The 24,536-nt window shown below is 45.2% G+C and overlaps 1 protein-coding gene and 1 pseudogene across 9 annotated transcripts in view; both read right to left on the bottom strand.

Moving 5' to 3' along the window:
- The window catches only part of Gripap1 (GRIP1 associated protein 1), a 33,841-nt gene that overhangs the window by 5,800 nt on the left and 3,505 nt on the right, over positions 1–24,536 (bottom strand). For 2 of the 9 annotated variants that reach the window (XM_075958656.1, XM_075958662.1), the window contains exons 4-21: positions 22,821–22,847; positions 21,968–22,075; positions 18,115–18,265; positions 16,982–17,166; positions 16,738–16,785; positions 16,095–16,126; positions 15,955–16,002; positions 15,723–15,822; positions 13,692–13,769; positions 12,624–12,758; positions 7,660–7,755; positions 7,200–7,412; positions 6,961–7,074; positions 5,602–5,679; positions 5,404–5,499; positions 5,225–5,281; positions 5,039–5,138; positions 3,236–3,366 (exon numbers count right to left, since the gene is read on the bottom strand). In XM_075958656.1, coding sequence (XP_075814771.1) covers positions 3,236–3,366; positions 5,039–5,138; positions 5,225–5,281; positions 5,404–5,499; positions 5,602–5,679; positions 6,961–7,074; positions 7,200–7,412; positions 7,660–7,755; positions 12,624–12,758; positions 13,692–13,769; positions 15,723–15,822; positions 15,955–16,002; positions 16,095–16,126; positions 16,738–16,785; positions 16,982–17,166; positions 18,115–18,265; positions 21,968–22,075; positions 22,821–22,847 — 1,797 coding nt within the window. Of the gene's footprint in view, positions 1–3,235; positions 3,367–5,038; positions 5,139–5,224; positions 5,282–5,403; positions 5,500–5,601; positions 5,680–6,960; positions 7,075–7,199; positions 7,413–7,659; positions 7,756–12,623; positions 12,759–13,388; positions 13,482–13,691; positions 13,770–15,722; positions 15,823–15,954; positions 16,003–16,094; positions 16,127–16,737; positions 16,786–16,981; positions 17,167–18,114; positions 18,266–21,967; positions 22,076–22,820; positions 22,848–24,536 lie in introns of all 9 variants that reach the window. The other 7 variants (XM_075958653.1, XM_075958654.1, XM_075958658.1 and 4 more) reach the window with 7 other exon arrangements.
- On the bottom strand, positions 8,547–8,866 carry LOC142841412 (large ribosomal subunit protein eL30 pseudogene; annotated as a pseudogene).

Here is a 24,536-nt window from a genome sequence, read left to right as displayed (position 1 = left end):
TAAATGTTGACATGTGTTCTGCATGCATGTGTATGTGTGAGGCCCGTGTTCTGCATGCATGTGTATGTGTGAGGCCCATGTTGTGCATGCATATATATGTGTGAGGCCTGTGTTCTGCATGCATGTGTATAAGTGAGGCCCATGTTTTGCATGCATGTGTATATGTGAGGCCCGTGTTCTGCATGTATGTGTATGTGTGAGGCCCGTGTTCTGCATGGATGTGTGTGAGGCCCGTGTTCTTCATGCATATATATGTGTGAGGCCTGTGTTCTGCATGTATGTATATGTGTGAGGCCCATGTTCTGCATGTTTGTGTATGTGTGAGACCCATGTTCTGCATGTATGTGTGAGACCCATGTTCTGCATGTATGTGTGAGGCCCATGTTCTGCATGTATGTATATATGTGAGGCCTGTGTTCTGCATGCATGTGTATGTGTGAGGCCCATGTTCTGCATGCATATATATGTGTGAGGCCCGTGTTCTGCATGTATGTATATATGTGAGGCCTGTGTTCTGCATGCAGTGTATGTGTGAGGCCCATGTTCTGCATGCATATATATGTGTGAGGCCTGTGTTCTGCATGCATGTGTATATGTAAGGCCCATGTTCTGCATGTATATATATGTGTGAGGCCCGTGTTCTGCATGTATGTGTATGTGTGAGGCCCGTGTTCTGGATGCATGTGTATGTGTGAGGCCCGTGTTCTGCATGTATGTGTATGTGTGAGGCCCGTGTTCTGCATGCATGTGTGTGTGAGGCCCATGTTCTGCATGTATGTGTATGTGTGAGGCCCGTGTTCTGCATGTATGTGTATGTGTGAGGCCCGTGTTCTGCATGTATGTGTATGTGTGAGGCCCGTGTTCTGCATGTATGTGTATGTGTGAGGCCCGTGTTCTGCATGTATGTGTATGTGTGAGGCCCGTGTTCTGCATGCATGTGTATGTGTGAGGCCCGTGTTCTGCATGTATGTGTATGTGTGAGGCCCGTGTTCTGCATGTATGTGTATGTGTGAGGCCCGTGTTCTGCATGTATGAGTATCTGTGAGGCCCGTGTTCTGCATGTATGTGTATGTGTGAGGCCCGTGTTCTGCATGCATGTGTATGTGTGAGGCCCGTGTTCTGCATGTATGTATATATGTGAGGCCTGTGTTCTGCATGCAGTGTATGTGTGAGGCCCATGTTCTGCATGCATATATATGTGTGAGGCCTGTGTTCTGCATGCATGTGTATATGTAAGGCCCATGTTCTGCATGTATATATATGTGTGAGGCCCGTGTTCTGCATGTATGTGTATGTGTGAGGCCCGTGTTCTGCATGCATGTGTATGTGTGAGGCCCGTGTTCTGCATGTATGTGTATGTGTGAGGCCCGTGTTCTGCATGCATGTGTGTGTGAGGCCCATGTTCTGCATGTATGTGTATGTGTGAGGCCCGTGTTCTGCATGTATGTGTATGTGTGAGGCCCGTGTTCTGCATGTATGTGTATGTGTGAGGCCCGTGTTCTGCATGTATGTGTATGTGTGAGGCCCGTGTTCTGCATGTATGTGTATGTGTGAGGCCCGTGTTCTGCATGTATGTGTATATGTGAGGCCCGTGTTCTGCATGTATGTGTATGTGTGAGGCCCGTGTTCTGCATGCATGTGTATGTGTGAGGCCCGTGTTCTGCATGTATGTGTATGTGTGAGGCCCATGTTCTGCATGTATGTGTATGTGTGAGGCCCGTGTTCTGCATGTATGAGTATCTGTGAGGCCCGTGTTCTGCATGTATGTGTATGTGTGAGGCCCGTGTTCTGCATGCATGTGTATGTGTGAGGCCCGTGTTCTGCATGTATGTGTATGTGTGAGGCCCGTGTTCTGCATGTATGTGTATGTGTGAGGCCCGTGTTCTGCATGTATGTGTATGTGTGAGGCCCGTGTTCTGCATGTATGTGTATGTGTGAGGCCCGTGTTCTGCATGTATGTGTATGTGTGAGGCCCGTGTTCTGCATGTATGTGTATATGTGAGGCCCGTGTTCTGCATGTATGTGTATGTGTGAGGCCCGTGTTCTGCATGCATGTGTATGTGTGAGGCCCGTGTTCTGCATGTATGTGTATGTGTGAGGCCCATGTTCTGCATGTATGTGTATGTGTGAGGCCCGTGTTCTGCATGTATGAGTATCTGTGAGGCCCGTGTTCTGCATGTATGTGTATGTGTGAGGCCCGTGTTCTGCATGCATGTGTATGTGTGAGGCCCGTGTTCTGCATGTATGTGTATGTGTGAGGCCCGTGTTCTGCATGTATGTGTATGTGTGAGGCCCGTGTTCTGCATGTATGTGTATGTGTGAGGCCCGTGTTCTGCATGTATGTGTATGTGTGAGGCCCGTGTTCTGCATGTATGTGTATGTGTGAGGCCCGTGTTCTGCATGTATGTGTATGTGTGAGGCCTGTGTTCTGCATGTATGTGTATGTGTGAGGCCCGTGTTCTGCATGTATGTGTATGTGTGAGGCCCGTGTTCTGCATGCATGTGTATGTGTGAGGCCCGTGTTCTGCATGTATGTGTATGTGTGAGGCCCATGTTCTGCATGTATGTGTATGTGTGAGGCCCGTGTTCTGCATGCATGTGTATGTGTGAGGCCCGTGTTCTGCATGTATGTGTATGTGTGAGGCCCGTGTTCTGCATGTATGTGTATGTGTGAGGCCCGTGTTCTGCATGTATGTGTATGTGTGAGGCCCGTGTTCTGCATGTATGTGTATGTGTGAGGCCCTTGTTCTGCATGTATGTGTATGTGTGAGGCCCGTGTTCTGCATGTATGTGTATGTGTGAGGCCCGTGTTCTGCATGTATGTGTATATGTGAGGCCCGTGTTCTGCATGTATGTGTATGTGTGAGGCCCGTGTTCTGCATGTATGTGTATGTGTGAGGCCTGTGTTCTGCATGTATGTGTATATGTGAGGCCCGTGTTCTGCATGTATGTGTATATGTGAGGCCCGTGTTCTGCATGTATGTGTATATGTGAGGCCCGTGTTCTGCATGTATGTGTGAAGTCCCATGTTCATTCCTTAGCCTTAGAGAGACAGAGACAAACACATAAATACAGAGAAAAAGATAGTAGATAGATAGATAGATAGATAGATAGATAGATAGATAGATAGGCACATAGACAGAGAAGAACTGCTTGTCTGAAGGTCAGTGTAGACAATTTCATGTGAGGGAAAAATGGGAACCTCCAGTCTTAGTAGGTGAAACTTGCCCCTTACCCTGGCTGGGACGGCTGTGGTCTCCTTCTCCTTCAAAATCTCCCTGTAGCTGAAAGAGGAGATGCTACTACTGTCCCCTGTCTGGGTCCGGCTTGGTGAGTTCACCTCAGAAAGAACCAGCTCCTCAAGGCCTGGGGAGTGGAGGAAAAACAAACCTGAGTCCCTTGGAATCTTGGGACAGCAACCAGCAGAAAGAGGCACAAACAGAGATTTTTTTTCCAGTGATGGAATGAGGAAAAGACACAAACTTGAGTAGGCACGCAAACTCAAGATCTGGATCAGGAAGCATCAAGGAACCACTTCTGTTGGTATGCATATCCAGTAGAAGAAAGGGAAGTGGGTGAGGCTGGGTGTGGGCAAGGAGCAGATACCAGATTTCAGTGGCTTCAGACACTGATGTAGAAAAAGGAAGCTAGAGAGTTGAGAGTGCACAGCGGCACACACACATGCAGGGGAAAGCCCAGACAGGAAGCCAGTACATGACGAGACTGACACATTCAGAACAAAGATGGAGACAGACTTGTAGTCTTTCACCTAGACCCTAGTCCCATCTAATGGATAAGAAAGCTGTACAGTATGAAATTCAAATCTATTCCCCACTTCTTAAATTAATCTATGACAAAACACCACTATTATAAGGAGAGGTTCCTTCAGGAGGTTGATTGTCTCAGTGAGAAATTGGTTTGGTGAGAGCTATATGCTTTGCCATATCACTTGAACACTTGCTGAGCATGGTGGTCCATGCCTGCAGGTAGATTACTTGAGGTGAGGAGTTCAGGGCCAGCCTAGCAACTCAGAAGAACCCCATCTCAAAAAGAAAACAGAAAGCATTGGTACTGAGTTTGTGACACTGCCCTTATAGCTGCTTCCAGGTATCAGGGAAAGGATTAGCAGCATACTCTGAAGGAAACTCCAAAGAATCTCCAAAAAGGATGCAGTGCCCGAGTAGGATTCCCCTAGCACCTCAGTTGATGGCAATTTTCTCTAAGCCTGTCTGTGATCTAAGAAATGCATCAAAACCATTACTGAATCTGAGTTATTTCGATGTATTTACAGCTACTCGCAAGCAAGAAAAGGTAGAGAAACAACTCCAGGTTTGTGTAGACATGTCTTCTGCCAGAAGTATCGTGTGTTGAGTTAGCAGTATATTGAAAACAGAACAAGCCAGACGTGGCAGCTTATGCCTGTAACCAAGCTCTAAGGAGGCCAAGGCAGAGCACCATGAGTTTGAAATCAGCCTGGGCTGCAAAGTGATGCTGTCTTAAAAATCCCAATGCTAATAACAGTGATGATAGTAATGAAGATGACAGTGTTAGCTGAGCGGTGGTGGCGCACGCCTTTAATCCCAGCACTCAGGAGGCAGAGGCAAGTGGATCTCTGTGAGTTCGAGGCCAGCAAGGACTGTTACATAGAGAAGCCCCGTCTTGAAAAGAGGAGGAGAAGGAGAAGACAGTGAGGTGCTGTTGCCTATGGGATTCTGTGTCCCATGATTCGCTGTGAGTTCCTAGAGGGGAATGACTTGGGGGTTGGGGCTTGTATCATGGATCCTAAACTCATGTGAGGATTTCTAGAGTACAAGAATAGGAACGGTAGAGAAAGCAGAGAAGTAACAGCAGATATGGAGCAAACAGGAAGACTAGGCAGAGAGGAACAGAGAAGGTAGTAAGAAGACACAGACACAGAAAAAAAGCAGACAGTGCAGAAAGAGAAAAGAATTCAGGCAGGACAGAGGGCTGGAGCAAAGGCTAAAGGAGGTACAGAAGGCAGCCCAAGGGCTGACTTTCACCCAGCTTGCCCTCTCACCTGAGCGGCTCTTGCTGTTGGTGAGGATGTCCTGCAGCCGCTCCTGCAGCTTGTCAGCCCGTTTCCGCTCCAGGTGCAGCTGCCTCTTAAGGTCTTTGAGCTAAAGGTGTGTGTGAGAGGGGGTAAGAGCTGGGGCCCAGGGAGTCCAGAAAGGAGGGGAGGAGGTCACAGGCCTCACTAGCTTACCGCAGCACTGCCCTTCTTTTCCAGGATCCGCTGCCCATCCACTGTGTCCTTTACCTCCTGTGCTTAGAGAAGGCACAGCGGGCAGGTGAAGGCACAGCCGTCTGCAGTGCACACCCTCCCTGCCTCATTATGCAAGTTTCGGCCATGGCTATGTCTGGGACCACAGAGATACCACAGACCTGCTTCAGGCTGCTGATGGTCTTCATGTGACCATCCCGCTCCTCCTGGGCCTGCTGGAGCTGATCCCGCACATCCTGAAGCTCTTTCTCCTTGCTCTGCAAAGCAAACAATGGCTCAGACCATTGCCTAAGAAGCCCATGTTCTCCTGCAGCGGTACCTGGTACCCATAGACAGGAACATCACCGTGCAAGAATCACCTTCAGCTCAGCAGCATGCTCCTCCCGGCACTGCTTGAGAGCTTCCTCTTGTTCCTGTTGCTGCTGCTGCAAGGATTCCTATAAAAAGAGTTCCAGGTCTGCTCATGGCCCCCAAAATTAGTGTGTTCAGTTAGTCAAGGGCAAGTGACTGTAAGCAGAGCTCTTGGGGTGTGACAAAAACACCTTTTTTTTTCTTTTTCTTTTTTTTTCTTTTTTTTTTTTTGAGACAGGTTTCTGTAGCTTTGGAGCCTGTCCTGGAACTAGCTCTTGTAGACGAGGCTGGCTTTGAGCTCACAGAGATCCGCCATTGTGTTATGTGTGAGTGCTTTATCTGCATGTACACCTCCAGCTTGTCAACCCGTTTCCGCTCCAGGTGCAGCTGCCTCTTAAGGTCTTTGAGCTAAAGGTGTGTGTGTGTTAGGGGGTAAGAGCTGGGGCCCAGGGAGTCCAGAAAGGAGGGGAGGAGGTCACAGGCCTCACTAGCTAGAGGGATCTGATGCCCTCTTCTGTCATAAAGGTGCTGGGAACTGAACTCAAGTCCTCTGGAAGAGCAGCCAGAGCTCTTAACTGCTGAGCCATCTCTCCAGCCCCACTTTTGACTTTGAGACAAGGTCTCAGTATATAGCCTGTGCTGGCCTTGACCTCTCAACTCTGCCTCAGCCTATTGAGTGCTGGGATTGACAGGTAACTCACTACAGAGCCAGGGAGAAACATCTTGTAGGAAACAGCATATGCCCTGAGGCAGAAGTAGGAAATGGAAGCCTACACCATTCACATAGTAGATCAAGTGATTTACAATTCTATTTCTTTATTTAACAAAAACAACACTGCATGCCAGGAATATTCAAGTGGTTGTACATATATTAAGTCAGTTTCTATAATCTTCCTAAAATACCTATACAGTAAGGCATTATTTTCAGCATTAATATTTTTACTATTGGGAATTGAAGTTGAGGTCTCATTCATGCTACCAATGAATTACACTTTCTATCCTTCTTATTCCCTTTCTGTCAAAGGTGAAAATGGGCCATAGAAAGATGAAATACATTGCATAAAGTCATCCAACAGGAAGTGGCTCAGCCGGCATGCAAATTTAGGGAAACACTGGCTCCAGTGTGTGCTCTTCTCTGCTACAGGATACTGCCTCTTATTGCTGTCATGAGTTTTCCAGGAAAAGGGGCAATAAATGTTCTTGTTAAAGTAAATATTAGTGTATTGCCAAACATGGGAAGATAGTATATTATAACTTTTTGGCAGAGGAACAATCCAGGAGAAAGACATGCCTGTTAAATCTGCACAAAGACTGAGCATGGGTGCCCCTAACCAGCTCTGCACCTTTACTAGGTACCACCAACTTACCTCAGCATCTTTCAAGCGCCGTTCAAACCAGCCCTTGGCTCCATCCATGGAGTGTACCTGAGCCTGAAGTTCTTCCACTGTGTGCTGAAGAGTCTCCAGTTCCCTTGTTCGAGCCTGGAAGGGGAAGACAGTCAGGAGTTGGGCAGCAGAGCACTGGGCACCCTACGTATCACCTACCTGACCACCAACACCATGGTCTTCAGCTTTTAGAGGAGAAAGGGCATCGTTACCCCACCCACCTTCTCCTCCCGGATCTGCCCCCGGAGCTCGTCCTCCTGCCGTTTCTTGTCCTCATGCAGCTCTCGAAGCTCACGCTCATAACGGGCTCGCACCCCCAGCATCTCCTTCTCGTGCCGTAATCGGACAGCTCCCAGCTCTTCTTTGTGCTGGGACTTCTCCTGCATTGTCTCCATTGCCAGCTCATCCAGCATGACCTTCCGTTTCTCAGCACTCTGGGGACCAGGAAGGTAGGCCAAGAGAGTGGGAATTAACTTTACACCACAAAACACCACCAATCTGTTCCATGCCCAAGGAACTAGCCAGACTTCAGCTCTTCCCTGGCCCTTGAAACTGGCTGAGTCATTTGCCCATCCTTTAGGAAAAGGTCATTTTCTCTCTTTCCAGTTTCAAGATTTGGCCTTATCACTTCCTACCCTCACGGACTGGGCCATCTCTTTCCTTCTTCTCAGGGTGCCCCACCTTCCGAGCTTCCTGGAGGTCCTGGGTCAACTGCTCCTTCTCCTGTCCCATTTCTTGAAGTTGTTCCAGCAGTCGGCTATTGGCCCTTAATGACTCCTAATTCAGGAAAGAAGGGGAAAGTTTGAGGAGAGTCCCTGGTAGGTGCCAATAACCTAGAACACTTCTAGTAGACCTTTCCCTAATAAAGTGGGTGTTATAATCACAATCATAATGGGAGAATGACAGACGCTGCTGCTCGGTCCCCAGTATTTATTCTTCCCTACGCCCTTAGCAACAGAATTTAAATTGGGAATATGACAGTCTATAAAGTATTTCTCTCTTCTCCTTTTCTGACAGGTAGGGCCATGTGATTCGTTTCTTAGTACTCTTTTCTCTTTTTTTGAGACAGGGTCTCACTGTGTATCCCTGGCTTGCCTCTGCCTCTTGAGTGCTGGGATTAAAGGTGTGCTCAGTCACACCAGCTACATTCCTTTTTTTTCTTTTTGAGACAAGGTCTTATGTCAAAAGCCTTTCTTCTTGAGATAGGACCTCATCTCAGACTTGCTATGTAGCCAACAAGGACCCTGAACCCTTAACCCTGCCTCTAACTACCAAATACTAAGATTACAGGCATTGGACACTATGCCTGCATTTGTTTTCTGCATGAACAAGCTCGGGCAAGTTTTGTTTTGTTTTTTTTTTTTTTTTTTTTGCTTTTTCGAGACAGGGTTTCTATGTGGCTTTGGAGCCTGTCCTGGAACTAGCTCTGTAGACCAGGTTGGTCTCGAACTCACAGAGATCCGCCTGCCTCTGCCTCCCGAGTGCTGGGATTAAAGGCGTGCGCCACCATCGCCCAGCTCGGGCAAGTTTTATTAAAGAAAAACTTTCCTGGTTTACTTTTCATTAGCTTATTCTGGCATGCTTCTAATACCAGAATCACAAGGGTCAATAAAGCCAGTGAGCATACTATATAATATTTTCCATATGCTGTGCCCGGTTCAATTTTACTGCCACTGTGGGGATGGACAACATGGAATAATGGTATCCTATTTCAGATTGCCTCAAAACTGGGCAATTGTTGGTAAGGATAACCAATTTCATTTTTCCCTGTTTGATCATTTTTAGAGTCTACTTGTATCTCAACATGCATTTTCCACTTTTCATAATAAACTGGAACCTAGATCTAATCATCTACAGAGACTTTTGTCATCTTCTCTGCAGCCACCATTATTCCGCCTTGAGTGCAGGACAGCTCCCAACCAAGAGCAGCCTCTAAAATGGTCAAGAACAAGAAAGCTTGTTCTTTCCTTTTTTCTTTTTTTCTTTCTTTACTCTCTCTCTCCTTCCCCCCTTTCCTTCCTTTCTCTTCCCTTCCCTTTCTGGTTTGAGTTAGGGTCGCTCTATGTAACCCTGACTGTTCTGGGACTTGCTATGTAGACCAGACTGGCCTTAAAAATTCAGAGATCTGCCTGCCTCTGCTTTCCAGGTGCTGGGATTAAAGGTGCATGCCACCACATCTGGCTTGTGTTTTCTTTCTTGAGACTGGGTCTTACTCTGTTACCCTGGCCTCGATTCCTTGATTTAAACAATCTTACCTCAGTTCCCCACACATCTAGGAATAGAGATGAGTATCACTGTGTCCAGCTCAAGTGATTAATTTGTATCTAGAACTGGTGAGTGTAACCTAGATCTTTAATTTACTATTATGATTTTTTTCATTTGTTTGTTTTTGAGACAGTGTCCCACCATGTATCCCTGACTAGCCTCAAGCTCATGGGGATCCACCTGTCCCTGCCTCCCAAGAGTTTGGAATAAAGGTGTCTGCCACCTGTTATTTTTTGTTTGTTTGTTTGTTTTTTGAGACACAGTCTTGCTGTGTCTCCCAGGCTGGCCTCAAATTCACAATCCTCCCGTGTTAGCTTGTTTAAATTTTTATTTATTTTAGAGTTATTTGGTTTTATGTGTTTAAATGTTTTGCCTGCATGTATATATGTGCACCACATGCATGCCTGGTGCTCAAGGAGGCCAAAAGATGGCATCAGGCCCCCTGGAACTGGACTTAGACAGTTGTGAGCTGCCATGTGAGCACTGAGAATTGAACGCTGGTCCTCTGGAAGAGCAGCCAGTGTTAACCGCTGAGTCATCTCTCCAGCCCTGTGTGAGCTTTCCGAGTGCTAAGAATACAGCCATGACCCACCATACTCAGCAGAGTATGTTCTTAAAAGAAAGGGAGGTGCTCTTTACTGTTATGCGCGCTCCCTTTTCTCTTTCCTTCCATATGCAATGTAAACATGAAGGTGAAATGGTTTCAACAACTACCCTGGAAGCAAAGGCTAGAAGTCTGCGTCAAAAGCTGTAAAACTGAAAAAGAGAAAGAACCTAAGTCTCTGGTAATTGGCGATCTAGAATTCAACACAGGTGTGGTGGCTCATGCCTGTAATAGCAGTTCTTGGAAGGCTGAGACACGATGAATGTCATGAGTTTGAGGCTAGCCTTGGCTACATAATGAGTACCAGGCCATTCAGCAATACATAACAAATAACTGTCTCAAACAAATTAAACAAAAACGGAAAAAAAAAACAAAAAAAAAACCCCACCATCATTAGCATCATTCATACCTGAACAACACACTTAGAATTTTATTTTTTCTTTTGGCAACAAGGTCTCACTCCGCAGCCTTGGCTGGCCTTAAGCTCCTATGAGCAATCCTCCTGCCTCAGACTACCGAGTACTACCATACCAAGCTCCCTAATTAAGTGTTTTACATAAGAGAAAACTAAACTTGTATGTGGGTGTGTATGAATCCTTTGTGTGCATATGTCCATACAAACATGCAGAGACCCGAGGAGGCTATTGGGTATCTTCCTCTCACTTTTGACCATCTTTCTTTCTTTCTTTCTTTCTTTCTTTCTTTCTTTCTTTCTTTCTTTCTCTTTTTTTTGTTTTTCGAGACAGGGTTTCTCTGTAGCTTTGGAACCTGTCCTGGAACTCCCTTTGTAGACCAGGCTGGTCTCGAACTCACAGAGATCCACCTGCCTCTGCCTCCCGAGTGCTGGGATTAAAGGCGTGAGCCACCATCACCCAGCTGCTTTTGACCATATTTCTTTGGGCCAGTGTTTCTCACTAAATCTGTGGCTCATAGCTTTTGGCTAGGCTGGCTAGCCACCAAGCGCCAGAAATCCTGTCATCACCTCCTCCCCCTCCCAGCACCGGAGTTATAGGCACACTTTTTACAGGATGCTGGGGTCTGAACTCAGATCCTCATACTTACAAAGCAAGCACTCTTACCCACTGAACCACCTCCCTAGCATCCCCCTTTGATACAAGGTCTGCTCATGAGGCCCAGGCTGGACTTGATCTTGCTATGTAGTTAGGATGACCTTAAACTTCAGATCCTCCTGTATGTACCCCCTAAGTGCTGATATAACAGGTCTGTATCATAAAGCCTGGCTTATGCAGTGCTGTGGATTGAACCTTGGGCTTTGTGCATGCACAGCAATATAAGTGCTTTGTTAAACAAGCTATATCATCAGCCCTACACTTTTTTAAAATTTATTTATTATGTATACAGTGGTCTGTCTGCATGTATATCTGTACACCAGAAGAAAGTACCAGATCTCATTTTCAATGACTGTGAGCCACCATGTGGATGCTGGGAATTGAACTCAGGACCTCTGAAAAAGCAGCCAGTGTGGTGCTCTTAACCTCTGAGCTATCTCTCCAGCCCCCCTACACTTTTTTTTTACTTGAGACAGAATCTCACTATGTAGCCCTGGCTATCCTGGAACTCACTATATAGATCAGGTTGGCCTCAAAATCACTGAGAATGGTCTGCCTCTGCCTTCCAAGTGCTGGAATTAAAGGCATGTGCCACTATGTCTGGCCCAAAATTTCTTTACTTAATCTAGTATTATTCTAGCCTATAGCTTATGGCAGTCGTCCTGCCTCAGCCTCCTGAGTGCTAGGATTATAGGTAATAGACAGTATACCTGACTTAAAATCTAAAATTTTTTGAGTATGCACACAACGCCACATATGGGAATTCTACACCTGGCCACCAATGAGTCACTCTCAAAGTGCCTAAGTGCTAGGTGTGGTGGTGCACACCTTTAATCTCGGCAGTTGTGTGGCAGAGGCAGGTGGTGTTCTGTGAATTCAAGGCCAGCCTGGTCTACGGAACAAGTACTAGGACAACCAGGGTTACACAGAGAGCTCTACTTTATCTCAAAAAAAGCAGGGGCACTAAAAATATTTTATAAAATTACCTTCAGGCTATATGTATAAGGTATGTTTAGATTTAGGTTTTATCACCCAAATATCTCAGTAATTATATACAATATTCCCAAATGAGACAAAATCTGAAGCAAACACAAACATTACATATGAGAAACTTTACATTATAATACCAGAATGGAGACTCTAGCTGGAATTTTGTTGTTGTTGTTTTTGTTTTTTGGGACAGGGTTTCTCCGTAGCTTTTGGTTCCTGTCCTGGAACTAGCTCTTGTAGACCAGGCTGACCTCGAACTCACAAAGATCTGCCTGCCTCTGCCTCCTGAGTGCTGGAATTAAAGGTGTGCGCCACCACCACCCGGCTCTAGCTGGAAATTTTTTTTAATATATTTATTAATTATGTATACAATATTCTGTCTGTGTGTGTGCCTGCAGGCCAGAAGAGGGCACCAGACCTCATTACAGATGGTTGTGAGCCACCATGTGGTTGCTGGGAATTGAACTCAGGATCTTTGGAAGAGCAGGCAATGCTTTTAACCTCTGAGCCATCTCTCCAGTCCCCTCTAGCTGGAAATTTTAAGCTCAGGTTTGCAGAAGTCAAATTTCCTGTATCAGGACATATAGATACTAGGATGTTAAGCAGCCAGCCAGGAATTCAGGTCTCCCTGATTCCAAAGTCTTCTCCACATTCTTCGAGGACAATTCACTGCACCAGTACTAGGAAACTACAACCCAGGTCAGAAGAAGCATCACCTGGAGCTGGGAGTTGAGGTCGTCTTTCTGTCCCATTAGATCTTCATATTTAGTCTGCCGGTGCTGTAGCTCAGCTGTCAATTCAGTGGTCTGCTCCCGAAGTGTGTTCAGCTCTTGTGTCTTTGCTGTCTGGATCTGGAGAAAGTGGTAATGGAGGAAAATGAAATGCAGGGAGTCCTACTACTCAGGGACCCCTGGGTCTCCCAGTTCTAGGGAGATAGAAAGAAGTATGAAGTGAGGTAGAAAGACAGAAAATTTAAAACAGAAAAGCAGAGAGGTTAGTGGAATATTTGTGAGATAAAACACTATGCAGTGATAAAAAACCCATGCTGCATACTGATAAAGCTCACAGACATAAAGGTACCAGAAAGTAGGCAAGGACAGAATAGCATCAATTTCATTTATATTAAAAGAACAAGCAACATGATTCTATGGTTGCTAAAGGTCAGAATATTGGTAACTTCCAAGGATCTTCTACCACACTGAAAAATGCTCACACAGAGTTATAAAGGGACATAAAAAGACAGACACATTGGATTCACTGATCACACACAAGATTATTCATATTTCATGCACTTTATCATAGAGAAACTAGAATGCCGGAAAAGCAGTAATAGATGGAGAAGAAAGCTGGAAGGCAACAGAAAGGAGGAACAGAAACAGAATTGAGTAAAGGGTCCAGACCACCCTGGCCAGATGTGGACCAAAAGCATAGAGAGATAAAGGAAACGGAAAGATGAGCAAGGGCTCCCAGGTGTCCTGTACCTGCTCCAGAGCAGCCAAGCTAGTCCTCAAGGCATTGTTCTCAGCCAAAAGCCCTTCCACTTGTTCCTGCGCATCTGCACTCTGGATGGACACCTGGCCCCACCCCCACGACAGGTGAGAGCAGGTCCAGAACAGAGGGACAGGACCTACCCACAGCCAAGAAAGAAAGGAGACAGACACCACAGGCACACAGAGCAGGACTAGGAAAAGCAAGACCCCGTGGGCCATGCTTGCTTGGAAAATACCAATTCAGCCAGCTCCCACCCTCGAGCCCAGCTCCCAAGCCCACCAAGTACAACATACTTGATCTTGTAGGGCACGCAATGCTGCTGCATGTTCCAGGCGCTCCCCCTGCCGCTGATCTCTTAGCTCCGCCAAGCTCTGTGGGAAGTCAGGTACCCCATTTCAAACCTCATCCTGGGTACACAGAGATCTACAGACTCCCTCTATGAACACCTAAAAGCATGTTCTCAGCACCTGTGAGGCTTGAACTCGTTACCAGAGATCTCGGATTCACCCAGACTCCAAGCTATTAGGCATAGGGCTCTCAAACACATTCACTCCCTCTCTCCCAGCCTGAGCATTTCTGACATACCTAAGTTCCTGAACCTAGCCTCTGAGGGGTTCATAGTCACCCAGATAGCTTGGAGCCCCAGGATTTTCAGCCCCCAGGGACTGTAACTTTACCCTAATTACCAGGAGTTATTGACATACTTAACCCCCATGTCCTAAGCTTAAGAGCCATAGTTCACACACTCCTAATCCCACACCCTAAAGATTGCAAACTCATGACCTCCTAGTTTCCAGCTCTTGAAGAAGCCTCAGACTGACCCATCTCCATTGCTACTCTGGCTTCCCATTGAAGCACAATTAATAAAAACTCAGAGACAGAAATTGGAGTTCTACCCGAAGACCAGAAAAACAAAGCAGTCACGGGCTCTTAGCTCAACCTCAGTCTGAAAATGATGATCCTGCCTCCACAAAACCTCAGAATGAGACTGAGAGCTGTCTCCTCCCGTTTTGGGATTAAGTTCTGGGATTAAGGGCGGCACCACTACTACCTGGTTTCTATGGCAAACTAGTGTGGCTACTGGGATTAAAGGTGTGTGTCATTGCTGCCTGCTCTGTAAAGTGGCCAGTGTGGCTGTTTTACTTTTTTGATCCTCAGACGAGCTTTATTTATTAAAATACAGATGAAATGCCACTACGTTCCATCTCTGTGAGTCTTTATACCTAGACCAACAACAGCTCCTGAGGATTTTATCCAGACTCTTTCCCAGCCTTCACACTCCAATCTTCTAGGAGTCCTGCTTCTACAAGATACCTTATTCTCCATTCTGAGAAACTTCAGACTTGCCTCCTCTCAGAGGAAATTCAAAGGCTTTCAAGTCAGACAGCCCTAGTCCCCAGGAACTTCACACCCATGTAAACTTTGGAGGTCTCAGCTTTTTACTGCCACCAAGGATCTCCGCACCTCAGAACCACCCACCTAACAAACCCACCTCTTAACATTACAGAACCACAACAGCTTTCCAGACCCTGAAGGTCTCAATTATATTCTGCCTCCAGCTCCAACTGCTCCATATTTGAAAGTCCAGTATCACTCGAACTTCATGTCTTCGAGCCCTAGGTGTCTCCAATATACTGATGTCACAGCTTTTAAAATTTATTACTATTGCTGTTGTTGTTTAAACAGGGTCTCACTATGTATCTCTGGCTGTTCTTGAACTCACAGAGATTCACCTGCCTCTGCCTCCCAAGTGCTGTGTGCGCTACTACAGCCAGCTGATATCACAGCTTTGAAAAGTCTCAGCATCACCCAGTATCTACTGGGAGAGTTCCACAGCTCACATTCACCCTAATTCCTGGTCCTAGACTCCAGTGAGAGTTCTGATTTATACAAACTTGTGGTACATAATCAAAATCCAGCCGGGCGATGGTGGTGCATGCCTTTAATCCCAGCACTTGGGAGGCAGAGGCAGGTGGATCTCTGTGAGTTCGAGACCAGCCTGGTCTACAAGAGCTAGTTCCAGGACAGGCTCCAAAACCACAGAGAAACCCTGTCTCGAAAAACAAACAAACAAAAAAAAAACCCAACAACAACCAAAATCCTTAGATTCCACCTCAGGATCTCTGATTCATGTAAACTCCTAACCCAACTCCTAGGGCTCTGGGTTTCTGAGTTCCCATTTTTCTAGCTCTTAGAGGGCTTACACATACCTATAAGGTTGTTGTGTTTCCAAATATTAGATATCCCAATCAGTCTCTAAAGACCTCATACCTCCCCAGACTGTCTACTCCAAGAATCTTGAGACCCAGTCCCCATCACATCACCTGATTGGCAGCCTCAAGTTCCTGCTGCAGCTTTTGGGTGCGAACCAACTGGGCTTTGAGATCAGCTTCCTTCCGCTGTTGTAATTCTTCAATTTTGTTTCTAGTGGTGACAAGGATAGAGTACATTAGGCAGGGCTAGAGGCCCAGTCTCTCAACTGTACCCCTGTGGTCTTTGGCTAATTTGGCTGGGCATGGTACCTATTTTTCTACTATTGACAACCCCAGTAGTTACCTGCTATCATTAAATAGTGTCTCCTTCTCTGTCTGCAGACGACAAAAACTGCATGCAGAAAGGCAAGCATAGATATGTTATTTCCATAAGCCAATTCCTCTCTCTCTAGGTCCCCAAAACCCCTGGAAAGAAAAGTATACCTTTCCTGTTTCTTTTTCAGTTTTTCAGAGAGCTGAGGGAGAAAGAGGAAGGAGTATAGACAAATAACAATGAGAACACTGACAAAATAAAGTAAACAATAGAAACATTTATAGACACCACACTGAGTCCTTCTACAAGTTGGGTTTTACTTATGATAGTCCTGTGGAATTCTCAGGACATCCTTGAGAACTGAGAGCTATTGATTTTACAAGTGGGTAAACTAAGTCTCAGAAGGGCTAAGCAATTTGATGGCCCAGTTGTCAGCAGCAGCAACACCATCTCCAGCTAGCTCCCTTGGACTCCAAAGACCATTATTTATGCTCCCAAAGCAGCAGCCAATGGCCACATAACAGAATGGCTAGGCTGGGAGGCCTGGAAAGCAGGATCATGATTGGTTGTCTCACCACTGGGCCCCCAGGTTCTAAGGGCATTCTTATATGGATGAATTGGCAAAGCTGCGAGGAAACAGAAGGGATGGGACCTGCCATGCACAAGGTAGAATAGGACTACATTAGCTTATTCCACAATGAAAGCAGCTCTGAAATTTGTGAGCCTCTATTTCACACATGATCAAACTGAAGCTCTGAGGATGCACAATGCTCCTCTGCTGTTAGGAGAAAGCCAGGCGGCGGCAAACCCCACCTTAGCAAGTTCCTCCTGTAGTCTGGAGGTTTCAGCTTGCTTTGAGCTCTGCGGGTGGTAGGGGGGGGGAAGATAAGGGATGGAGTTGTTATCAGCAAGGATGGAGGAAGGCCTCTACTTTTTCCTGTCCCACCTCCCTTTAGCCCATGAGATGGTGATGTCACAGACATCTCTATGGGCCCACAGGCAGGAATACGGCATCTGCTGTCTCCCAGCATCCCAGTCCCAAGAGACCCAGTTTTACCTCTAAGCCTTGCAGCTGCTCCCAGAGCAATTTCTTTTCTTCTTTCTCCATTTCCCATTTCAGCTCCACTTCTGCTAATGGCATGGGAGCCAGGGCAGCAGGGAGTGCATCTCCTGGGGGATCCCCTTGGCCCTCACTGGCAGCTAAGGACCTCACAGTCTCTTTCCCATAACGTTCCTGCAATGCTGTTGAGTAGGACAAGAATATCTGATGGGGGCTGGAGAGATGGCTCAGCGGTTAAGAGTACTGGTTGCTCTTCCAGAGGTCCTGAGTTCAATTCCCAGAAAACACATGGTACTCACAACCACCTATAATAGGATCTGATGCCCTCTTCTGGCATGAAGGTATACATGCAGAACACTCATACATTAAAAAAGAAGAAAAGAAAGAAAAAATAAAAAAGTACGTATGATGAATGAAATCATCTCTGAAGCCTTTTGTTATGTCTCAAATACAGGGAGACCTATCTATCCTTCAGCCTCTCAGGTTGCATAGGAACCTGCCCCAGATGAAGCCTCATTCTGGCAGGTCACAAATAATTTTAAAGCCCCACCAACCTCTAAAATCCTATCTACCATGTCCCATACCATACTTATATATATATAACCTAATTCCTACCCATATTGTACCTGGTCTCATTCTTGATCGTGAATGCAGCACCCACCACCATATAAGCCCCAGCTGCACCCACCACCATATAAGCCCCAGCTACTCACCAAAGGCCCATGTTTCAGAGCCTCCTCACATTCTATCAAGCTGTCTTTCTGCCTTCATCTCAGACCCTATTTACAATTTGGGCTCAGAATCTTACCAATGCTCTATTTCTGCTTAGTCGATATTTCCTTTTCAACATCCATCTGCTATTCTCTAACATTTGCTAAGAACCAGACACTGAACTAATGCAAAGTGAAACCTCTTAATTGCTCCATCTTCCTGGCACAAATATTCTAGTGTACTGTGGATGAGCAGTTTTAGACTCAGAGAAGTAAAATAACCACCAAAATGCAAAATCACACACTTGTTCAGGCAAGGCCAAGTCTCACTCTGGAATTTCTTCTCTTTCTCATAAAAGGATTATGTCCATGCTTGCTCTACTCAAGATGTCCCTATATCCCAGGAAGGCCTCCATGCACCTGCCATGTTCTTCTGCAAGGCTGTGTTCTCTGCCTGCAGCCTCAGCAGCTCCCCGTCCACATGTGGGCCAGCTTGAACAGTTCCTGTTCCTGTAGCCCCTTCCTTCAGTTGCCGGTTCTCCAGCTCCAGCTGCTCTAGCTGGCTGCAGAGCTGAGCAGGGGAAGAGATGACAGAGAAATAGCAAATCAGAACAGTAGCCACCAAAACACAAAGAGCACTCGGTCACTCAGTGTAGAATTCATTAAATTCCCCTAAGAGCCCTATAATGCAGTTCCTCTTATACTTTGAGGATACAGACACTGAGACACAGAGATATTAAACAATTTCCAATTTACACATCTGTTAAGTAGCAAAGTCGAAAAGGGTGAGAATACTGAGAACAACATTCCATTTGTTGACTCCCAACCTCTGAGATGTTAAGCCCTCAGGCTGCTATGGAAGTTGTTAAGCGCCATGGACAGCTCCACTGACACACACACACACACACACACACACACACACACACACACACACCCTCTCCTAATCTGTGTGAAAATATCCTAGCTCCCTGGTTGAGAGGACAGCTTCCTCTCAACCCAGGCATCACAAACAGCTTGTAAGACATTTATAGAATAAACACAGCTTACAGTTTTTATACTTCCAGTCTTTAGCTTTGGAGAGGTATGCCATGAAAATAAAACTCAGCAGGCCCCACTGTTCATTCACCTCCTGGTTAAAACAACAGTTTCACAAGACAATCCCCTGTCTTCACTTTCAGACCAGACTACTGTGGCTGACAATTTATTTTTATTGCCTAGGATATAACATCACTTCTTTTAAAAATTTCTTCACCTGACTGGCTTTTATGTATCCGATAGTGCTCTACTTGGATGTAGGATTAGCCAACACAAAAATTCCAGTCTTTTACCACAATATTCTCAGTTTACTTATTTTTCTCCATTTACTTATTTTTGACCTAGTGTCAATCACAAATTTGTTGGTGGTGAGGGTTTTTTTTTAAAAAATTTTATCTTGTGGGTTGTTTTTGTGAAGGTTGTTTTTGGTTTTGGGTTTCTTTTTATGCTTGTTTTTTTTGTTGTTGTTGGTTATTGTTGCTCTTTAAGATGGAATCTCACCATGTAGCCCAGGTTAGTCTTAAACTCAAAATTTTAGCTTGGTCTTCTAAATACTGGGATTACAGGCATTTACCACCACAACGACTGGCTAAATTTTCTTTTATAACATGGAATCACAAAACAGTCTGAAACTAGATGGCTTGGACATGAAGTTCTATCATGTTCCAGCTGGCTAATCTTGGGACAAATTAATTCACCTCCCTGGGGCTCAATTTTCCTCATCCATTAAAAGGGGATACTAAAAATATCTCATAATTGTATTGTAAGCATTGAACGAATAATGTAGGGCAATTCAAATGGGAATAGGCATAGAAGAAACAGCATTGGTAAATGATCACTATTACTGTTCCCCCCACTCCACTGCACCTACACTGATACAAAATATCAGTGTTCTTGCCAGTTCACACAAGCTAGGATCATCTGGGAAGAGAAAACTTCAATTGAGAAAATGCCTCCTTCAGCTTGGTATGTAGTTGGGTCTATTAGACATTTTCTTGATTACTGATTAATATGGGAGGACCCAGCCCACTGTGAGTGGTGCTACCCCTGGGATGGAGGACAAGGGTGGTATAAGCAAGCAGGCTGAGTGTTCCATGGAGAGCAAGCTAATAAGCACCGTTCCCTCCACGGCCTCTGCTTCAGTTCTTGCCTCCCTTGACTTCCCTTGGTGATGAAATGTGAACTGTGAGCCAAATAATCTCTTTCCTCCTCAAGTTGTTTTTGATCAGTGTTTTATCACAGTAACTGAAAACAAACTATTTTTGTTTGCAAATTACCCAAGCGTTGGGACCATTCTGGGCAGCTTCCAACTTTATTTCCAGAACACAGACTACATAGCAGGTTCCTTTAACTATCATCTGTCCAAGGAACAACTCCTTTCGCAGGCTCTAGCATCAGGTCTTTCTGTAAGTACCGTCAGGGCCTGAGAGGAGTAGGAAGGGGATTATGCAGGAGCCCAGAATGGTGCAGAAAAACACTACCAGTAGTTACGAGAGCACCAGAAAGCTCCAGGGACCAGGGAGAGGGGCCGATACCAGAGGGTATTAATTAAAGTGTAATAAGGTCTAGAGTTTGGAATAACTTCTGTGGAATAGTGAAGTGGACCAATAGAAAAAACTAGAAGTAAGGAGATCAGAAGGCTGTGGAAGTAGAGTGGATGAAAGAAGGTGGAGGTGAGGCAGGCCAAAAACACAGAATGAATGCAAACATGTTTCATACTAAGCAAACACTCTTTCACTGAGCCATATTCCAAGATCCTGGCTAAAAAAGATCTCCTTCTCCCTTGCCTTCTTTTGTTCTCCCACATCCAATGGATAATAACTGTTTTAAGTATGGAGAGGGATGGGAATGCGGCACAGTGATAGAACACATGCTTAGCATGCACGATCCCTGGGTTGGATCTTCATCACCACAAACAAGACATAGTTTAGAGGGGATATGCACTACTGAGATAATGTCATTAAGGAACACTTCTATAGCTCATACTATCTATGTAGGAGCCTTTACATGACTTACATAGATTTACCCACTGAATCATCATGAAAACCCTGTGAGGCAGGTGTTTCTATAATTACCACTTCCATTTTAAACATTTGGGAATTAAGAAACAGGAGGCTAAGTGACTTGCTTAAAGTTATAGTTAGTAAAAGGTACAGCCAAGATCTTATTCTAGGCCTTCTGGTTCCAGAGACCTTACTTGGAATTACTGACTGTTAAATTGCCTCTCCTGGCATTGTAACTGCTTAAAGACTGATTTCTGCTGTATTTTGTCTTGAGTCTTTTACTTTTTAAATAATTTTTGTTTATTCTTTGTCATGTAGCCCAGTCTGGCCTGGAACTCACTATGTAGCTGAAGATGACCTTAAGCTTCTGATTCTCCTGCTCTACTGCCCAAGTGTTAAGATAACAAGCATGTGCCACAACACACAGTTTATGCAGTGCTAGGGACCAAACCCAGGATCTCATTCATGTGAGTCAGGCACTCTACCAAGTATGTCATATCCCAAGAATTTCTGTGGGTTTTTTTGCTGTTATTTTTTTTACAATTTCTTGCCATATTCATGTATTATAATTGCATTCTTCTTCTTTTGCTCTTTATAGCATCAGATGGAGCCTTGGAAACAGAATCCCTTTTCTCTACAGCATATTTTTCCTTAAAAATGCACTGAGACTCACAAAATGATCAACCATGGATACAGAAGACTAGTAGGAGAATAAAACGTGGGATCTCCAATTGCTCAGGAGGGTTAGAAAGAGCCAGGACATTAAAACCAGTAAGGAGATAGAATTAGTCAATCCAGGATGAATTACCTGGAAGAAGTGGAACCCCAGACCCATGTCAGATGAAGGGAAGAAAAAGAAAAGGAAAGCAGTTGAAACACTTTTCCATCCATATTAAGCATTAAGAACTTTACTTAAAGCTCCAGAACACACTGAGGTTCCATAGCACCAGCCCAAAATTATACAAATGGAGACTTGAATTAAATAAAAGGAGTGACTTAGGAACCAAATGAACTCAGGGGCTCAAAGGATCTAATTCCATGAGAGTGTTTCGCCCCACCTGTCAAATGATTGCCCCCAGCAACAGACTAAGGCCTATTTCAGCACCATGGACAGTGTTCAGCGGCAGACCCTGTCCACCCTCTACAGCTGAGCTTTCAGCCTAAGTGGCTCTTGCCCATGCATACACAGGTGCACCATTCCCATTTCCCCCCTCAGCTATCCCGGGCACCAGCACCTTGCTGAACTCGGCCATAAGTGTACTGTTCTGCAAACGGAAGTCCTCCTCCTGGCTGTGCAGCTTTGCCTGCAGCATCTCATTTTCACTCAGCAGTACCTCCACTTCCTGCAGTGGCAGACATGGGCCAGGACTCCAACAAGGGTAGAAAGGATGGGGAAGTAGGTAAAGAAGGGGAGAGAAGGAAAAAATGGCATTGGGTAGGAAGTATATAGGGCAGAAAGAATGAGGCAATATATGGGAAGAGAGACATACAGTGAGGTCAAGAGAGACATGGAAAAGGAGGGAAAGAAACAGGAAGGGAGATATAAACAAGGGGTTAAGAGGGAAGAGAAATAATGATAGGGAGATGGGAAAAGGAGAGAAGAGAGGGAATGAGAGGAGGATCAGGGAATAGAAAAGGCAGGAAGACAGGAACAAACCAGTATCAATGGTAAAAGAATATAGCAAAGAGAAGAGAGAGACAGAAGGAAGGGGTTTGGGGAAAACGATGAGTAAGGAAGATAGAGGAATGGGAAAAAGAGAAACAAGAAGTCAGAAATAGAAAGGAAAACCAGAAAAGAAAAATGAAAGAGATAGAAACAGGAGGAAGAGAGACAAAGGGAAAGTCAAAGAGAAGAAACAGAGGGGGAGACAGGAAGGCAGGACGGTGATTCAGGAGGATAAAGAAAAATATACATAGGGACAAAGAGTGTGAGACAAACACAGGAAAACAAAGACATAGAAATGCAGAGCAGTGAGGAAGTTGCAGATACAATGGGTTTACATAGATAAAGGCCAGGACAATGCCACCAAACAAATATCCCACTAAGACAATCTTGCACACATATTCACCCACCAAAGGCCCCCTTACCTGAGCTTTCTTGCTCTTGCTTAGTGCCTAAAAGGAAGGGTGGAAGAGAGCTAAAGTGAAGAGCAATGGACCCCTCCGTGGGATATAGAAACTAATGTGGCAGGGGTTACGTGAGGGCAATGATGTGTTGTGGGATGGAAATATGTTTAAACACAGAACTTTCATAACAGTTAGAAGCCCACAGAAAGAACTGAAGAAAAGAATGAAGAATGATTGGGAATTCTGGTGCCTTGGTGTCATAGCACCTCAAAAAATTCTTCCTTTCTTCAATGTTTTTGAGGGAGAGAGGGAAATAGTGTCTTAGATTTTAACCCTTTATAATGCTGGATCTCCAAGCTAGTAAATTGTGGCTTCATCCCTACATCTGTTCAAACACATCAATGTGCTTCTCTCTCATGTAACATAGCAACTTCTGTCCCTCTGCTTGGCAGCTAAGGATATTGTCAGGCTGTGGAAATCAACACCCTACCAAGAACTCCAGTTTCCTGACTGCTGGATTGTCTGAATTCTGTATAATTCACCCAACAAGTTTCATTTTAATAAAAATATTTTAATAAAACAAAATTGTATTTATTTATTATTGATTATTATTACTGTGTGTGTAGGTAAACACGCGCGCGCGCGCGCACACACACACACACACACACACACCTGAGTGGTACAGCTTACACATGGAAGTTAGAAGATAACTTCATGACAGTTCCCCTTCCACATTTTTTTAAATTTGTGTGTATGGGTGCATGCAGTGCTCTTGAAAACCAGAAGAGGGCATCATATCTCCTGGAAGTAGACTTAGAGCCAGGTTTGGGAGATGCCATGCATCTGAGTGCTGGGGATGGAACTCAGGTTCTGATGCAAGAGCAGTCAGTGCTCTTAACCACTGAGCTCCAGTCCCTCATCCAACAAGTATTCAGCCTGTACTGTATACAACATTGCACTATACATGAGGACAGAGCAATGAAGAAGGATAAAAATAAGGATCTAGACTATCTCAAGGCTATATTCTACCCTATTTTCAAAGAATCTGAATGGTGGGTTTGGTCTCATGTCACCAACAGGACCAGGACACGTAGGCGCATAAAGAGGCAGTGTGAGTGCAAGACAGGAGGTAGACTCAAGGCAGATTTACTGATAGACTTGACTAATCAAAAGTTAGTGAATGAAGCCACATGTGGTATACATGCCTACAGATCCAGCTACTCAAGAGGTTGAGGAAGGAGGCCGATGTGAGGCCAGAAATTTGGGAGCAGCTTGGAAAACACAGCTAGATTCCCCTTTCAAGACAAAGTTAGTGAACGAAGGCTGGAGATGTAGCACAGGACACAAGACAGCTTGGAGCTGGGTGTGGTGGCAGACCCCTGTAATCCCAGTAGGAGTTGGAGACAGGAGAATGAGGAAAGGAGGATCAGGAGTTCAAGGCCATCTTCAGCTACCTAGCAAGCACAAGGGCAGCCCAGGCTTCAAGAGACCCTGTCTCATAAACAACAAAAAGATCACTTTTGAGCCTTTTGGCTAAAAGCAAATATGGAGAGCTTGCCTAGCATGCATGAGATCCTAGGTTTGATCTGTAGCACCACTCAAAAGAAATTTAGTGAATGAAAATGAATAAGCAATTGATATTAGAATGAATTAAGAGTAAATTTTTAAAAAATCAATAAATTAAGCAAAGCCAGGCATGTCAGCACACACCTATCATCCCAGCACTTGGGAGGCTGG

Source organism: Microtus pennsylvanicus, chromosome X (genome assembly GCF_037038515.1).
Source record: "Microtus pennsylvanicus isolate mMicPen1 chromosome X, mMicPen1.hap1, whole genome shotgun sequence".
Taxonomy (NCBI): Eukaryota; Metazoa; Chordata; class Mammalia; order Rodentia; family Cricetidae; genus Microtus; species Microtus pennsylvanicus.
The sequence above is the reverse complement of the archived record's forward strand: the minus strand, read 5'-3'. Positions and strand labels throughout refer to the sequence as shown.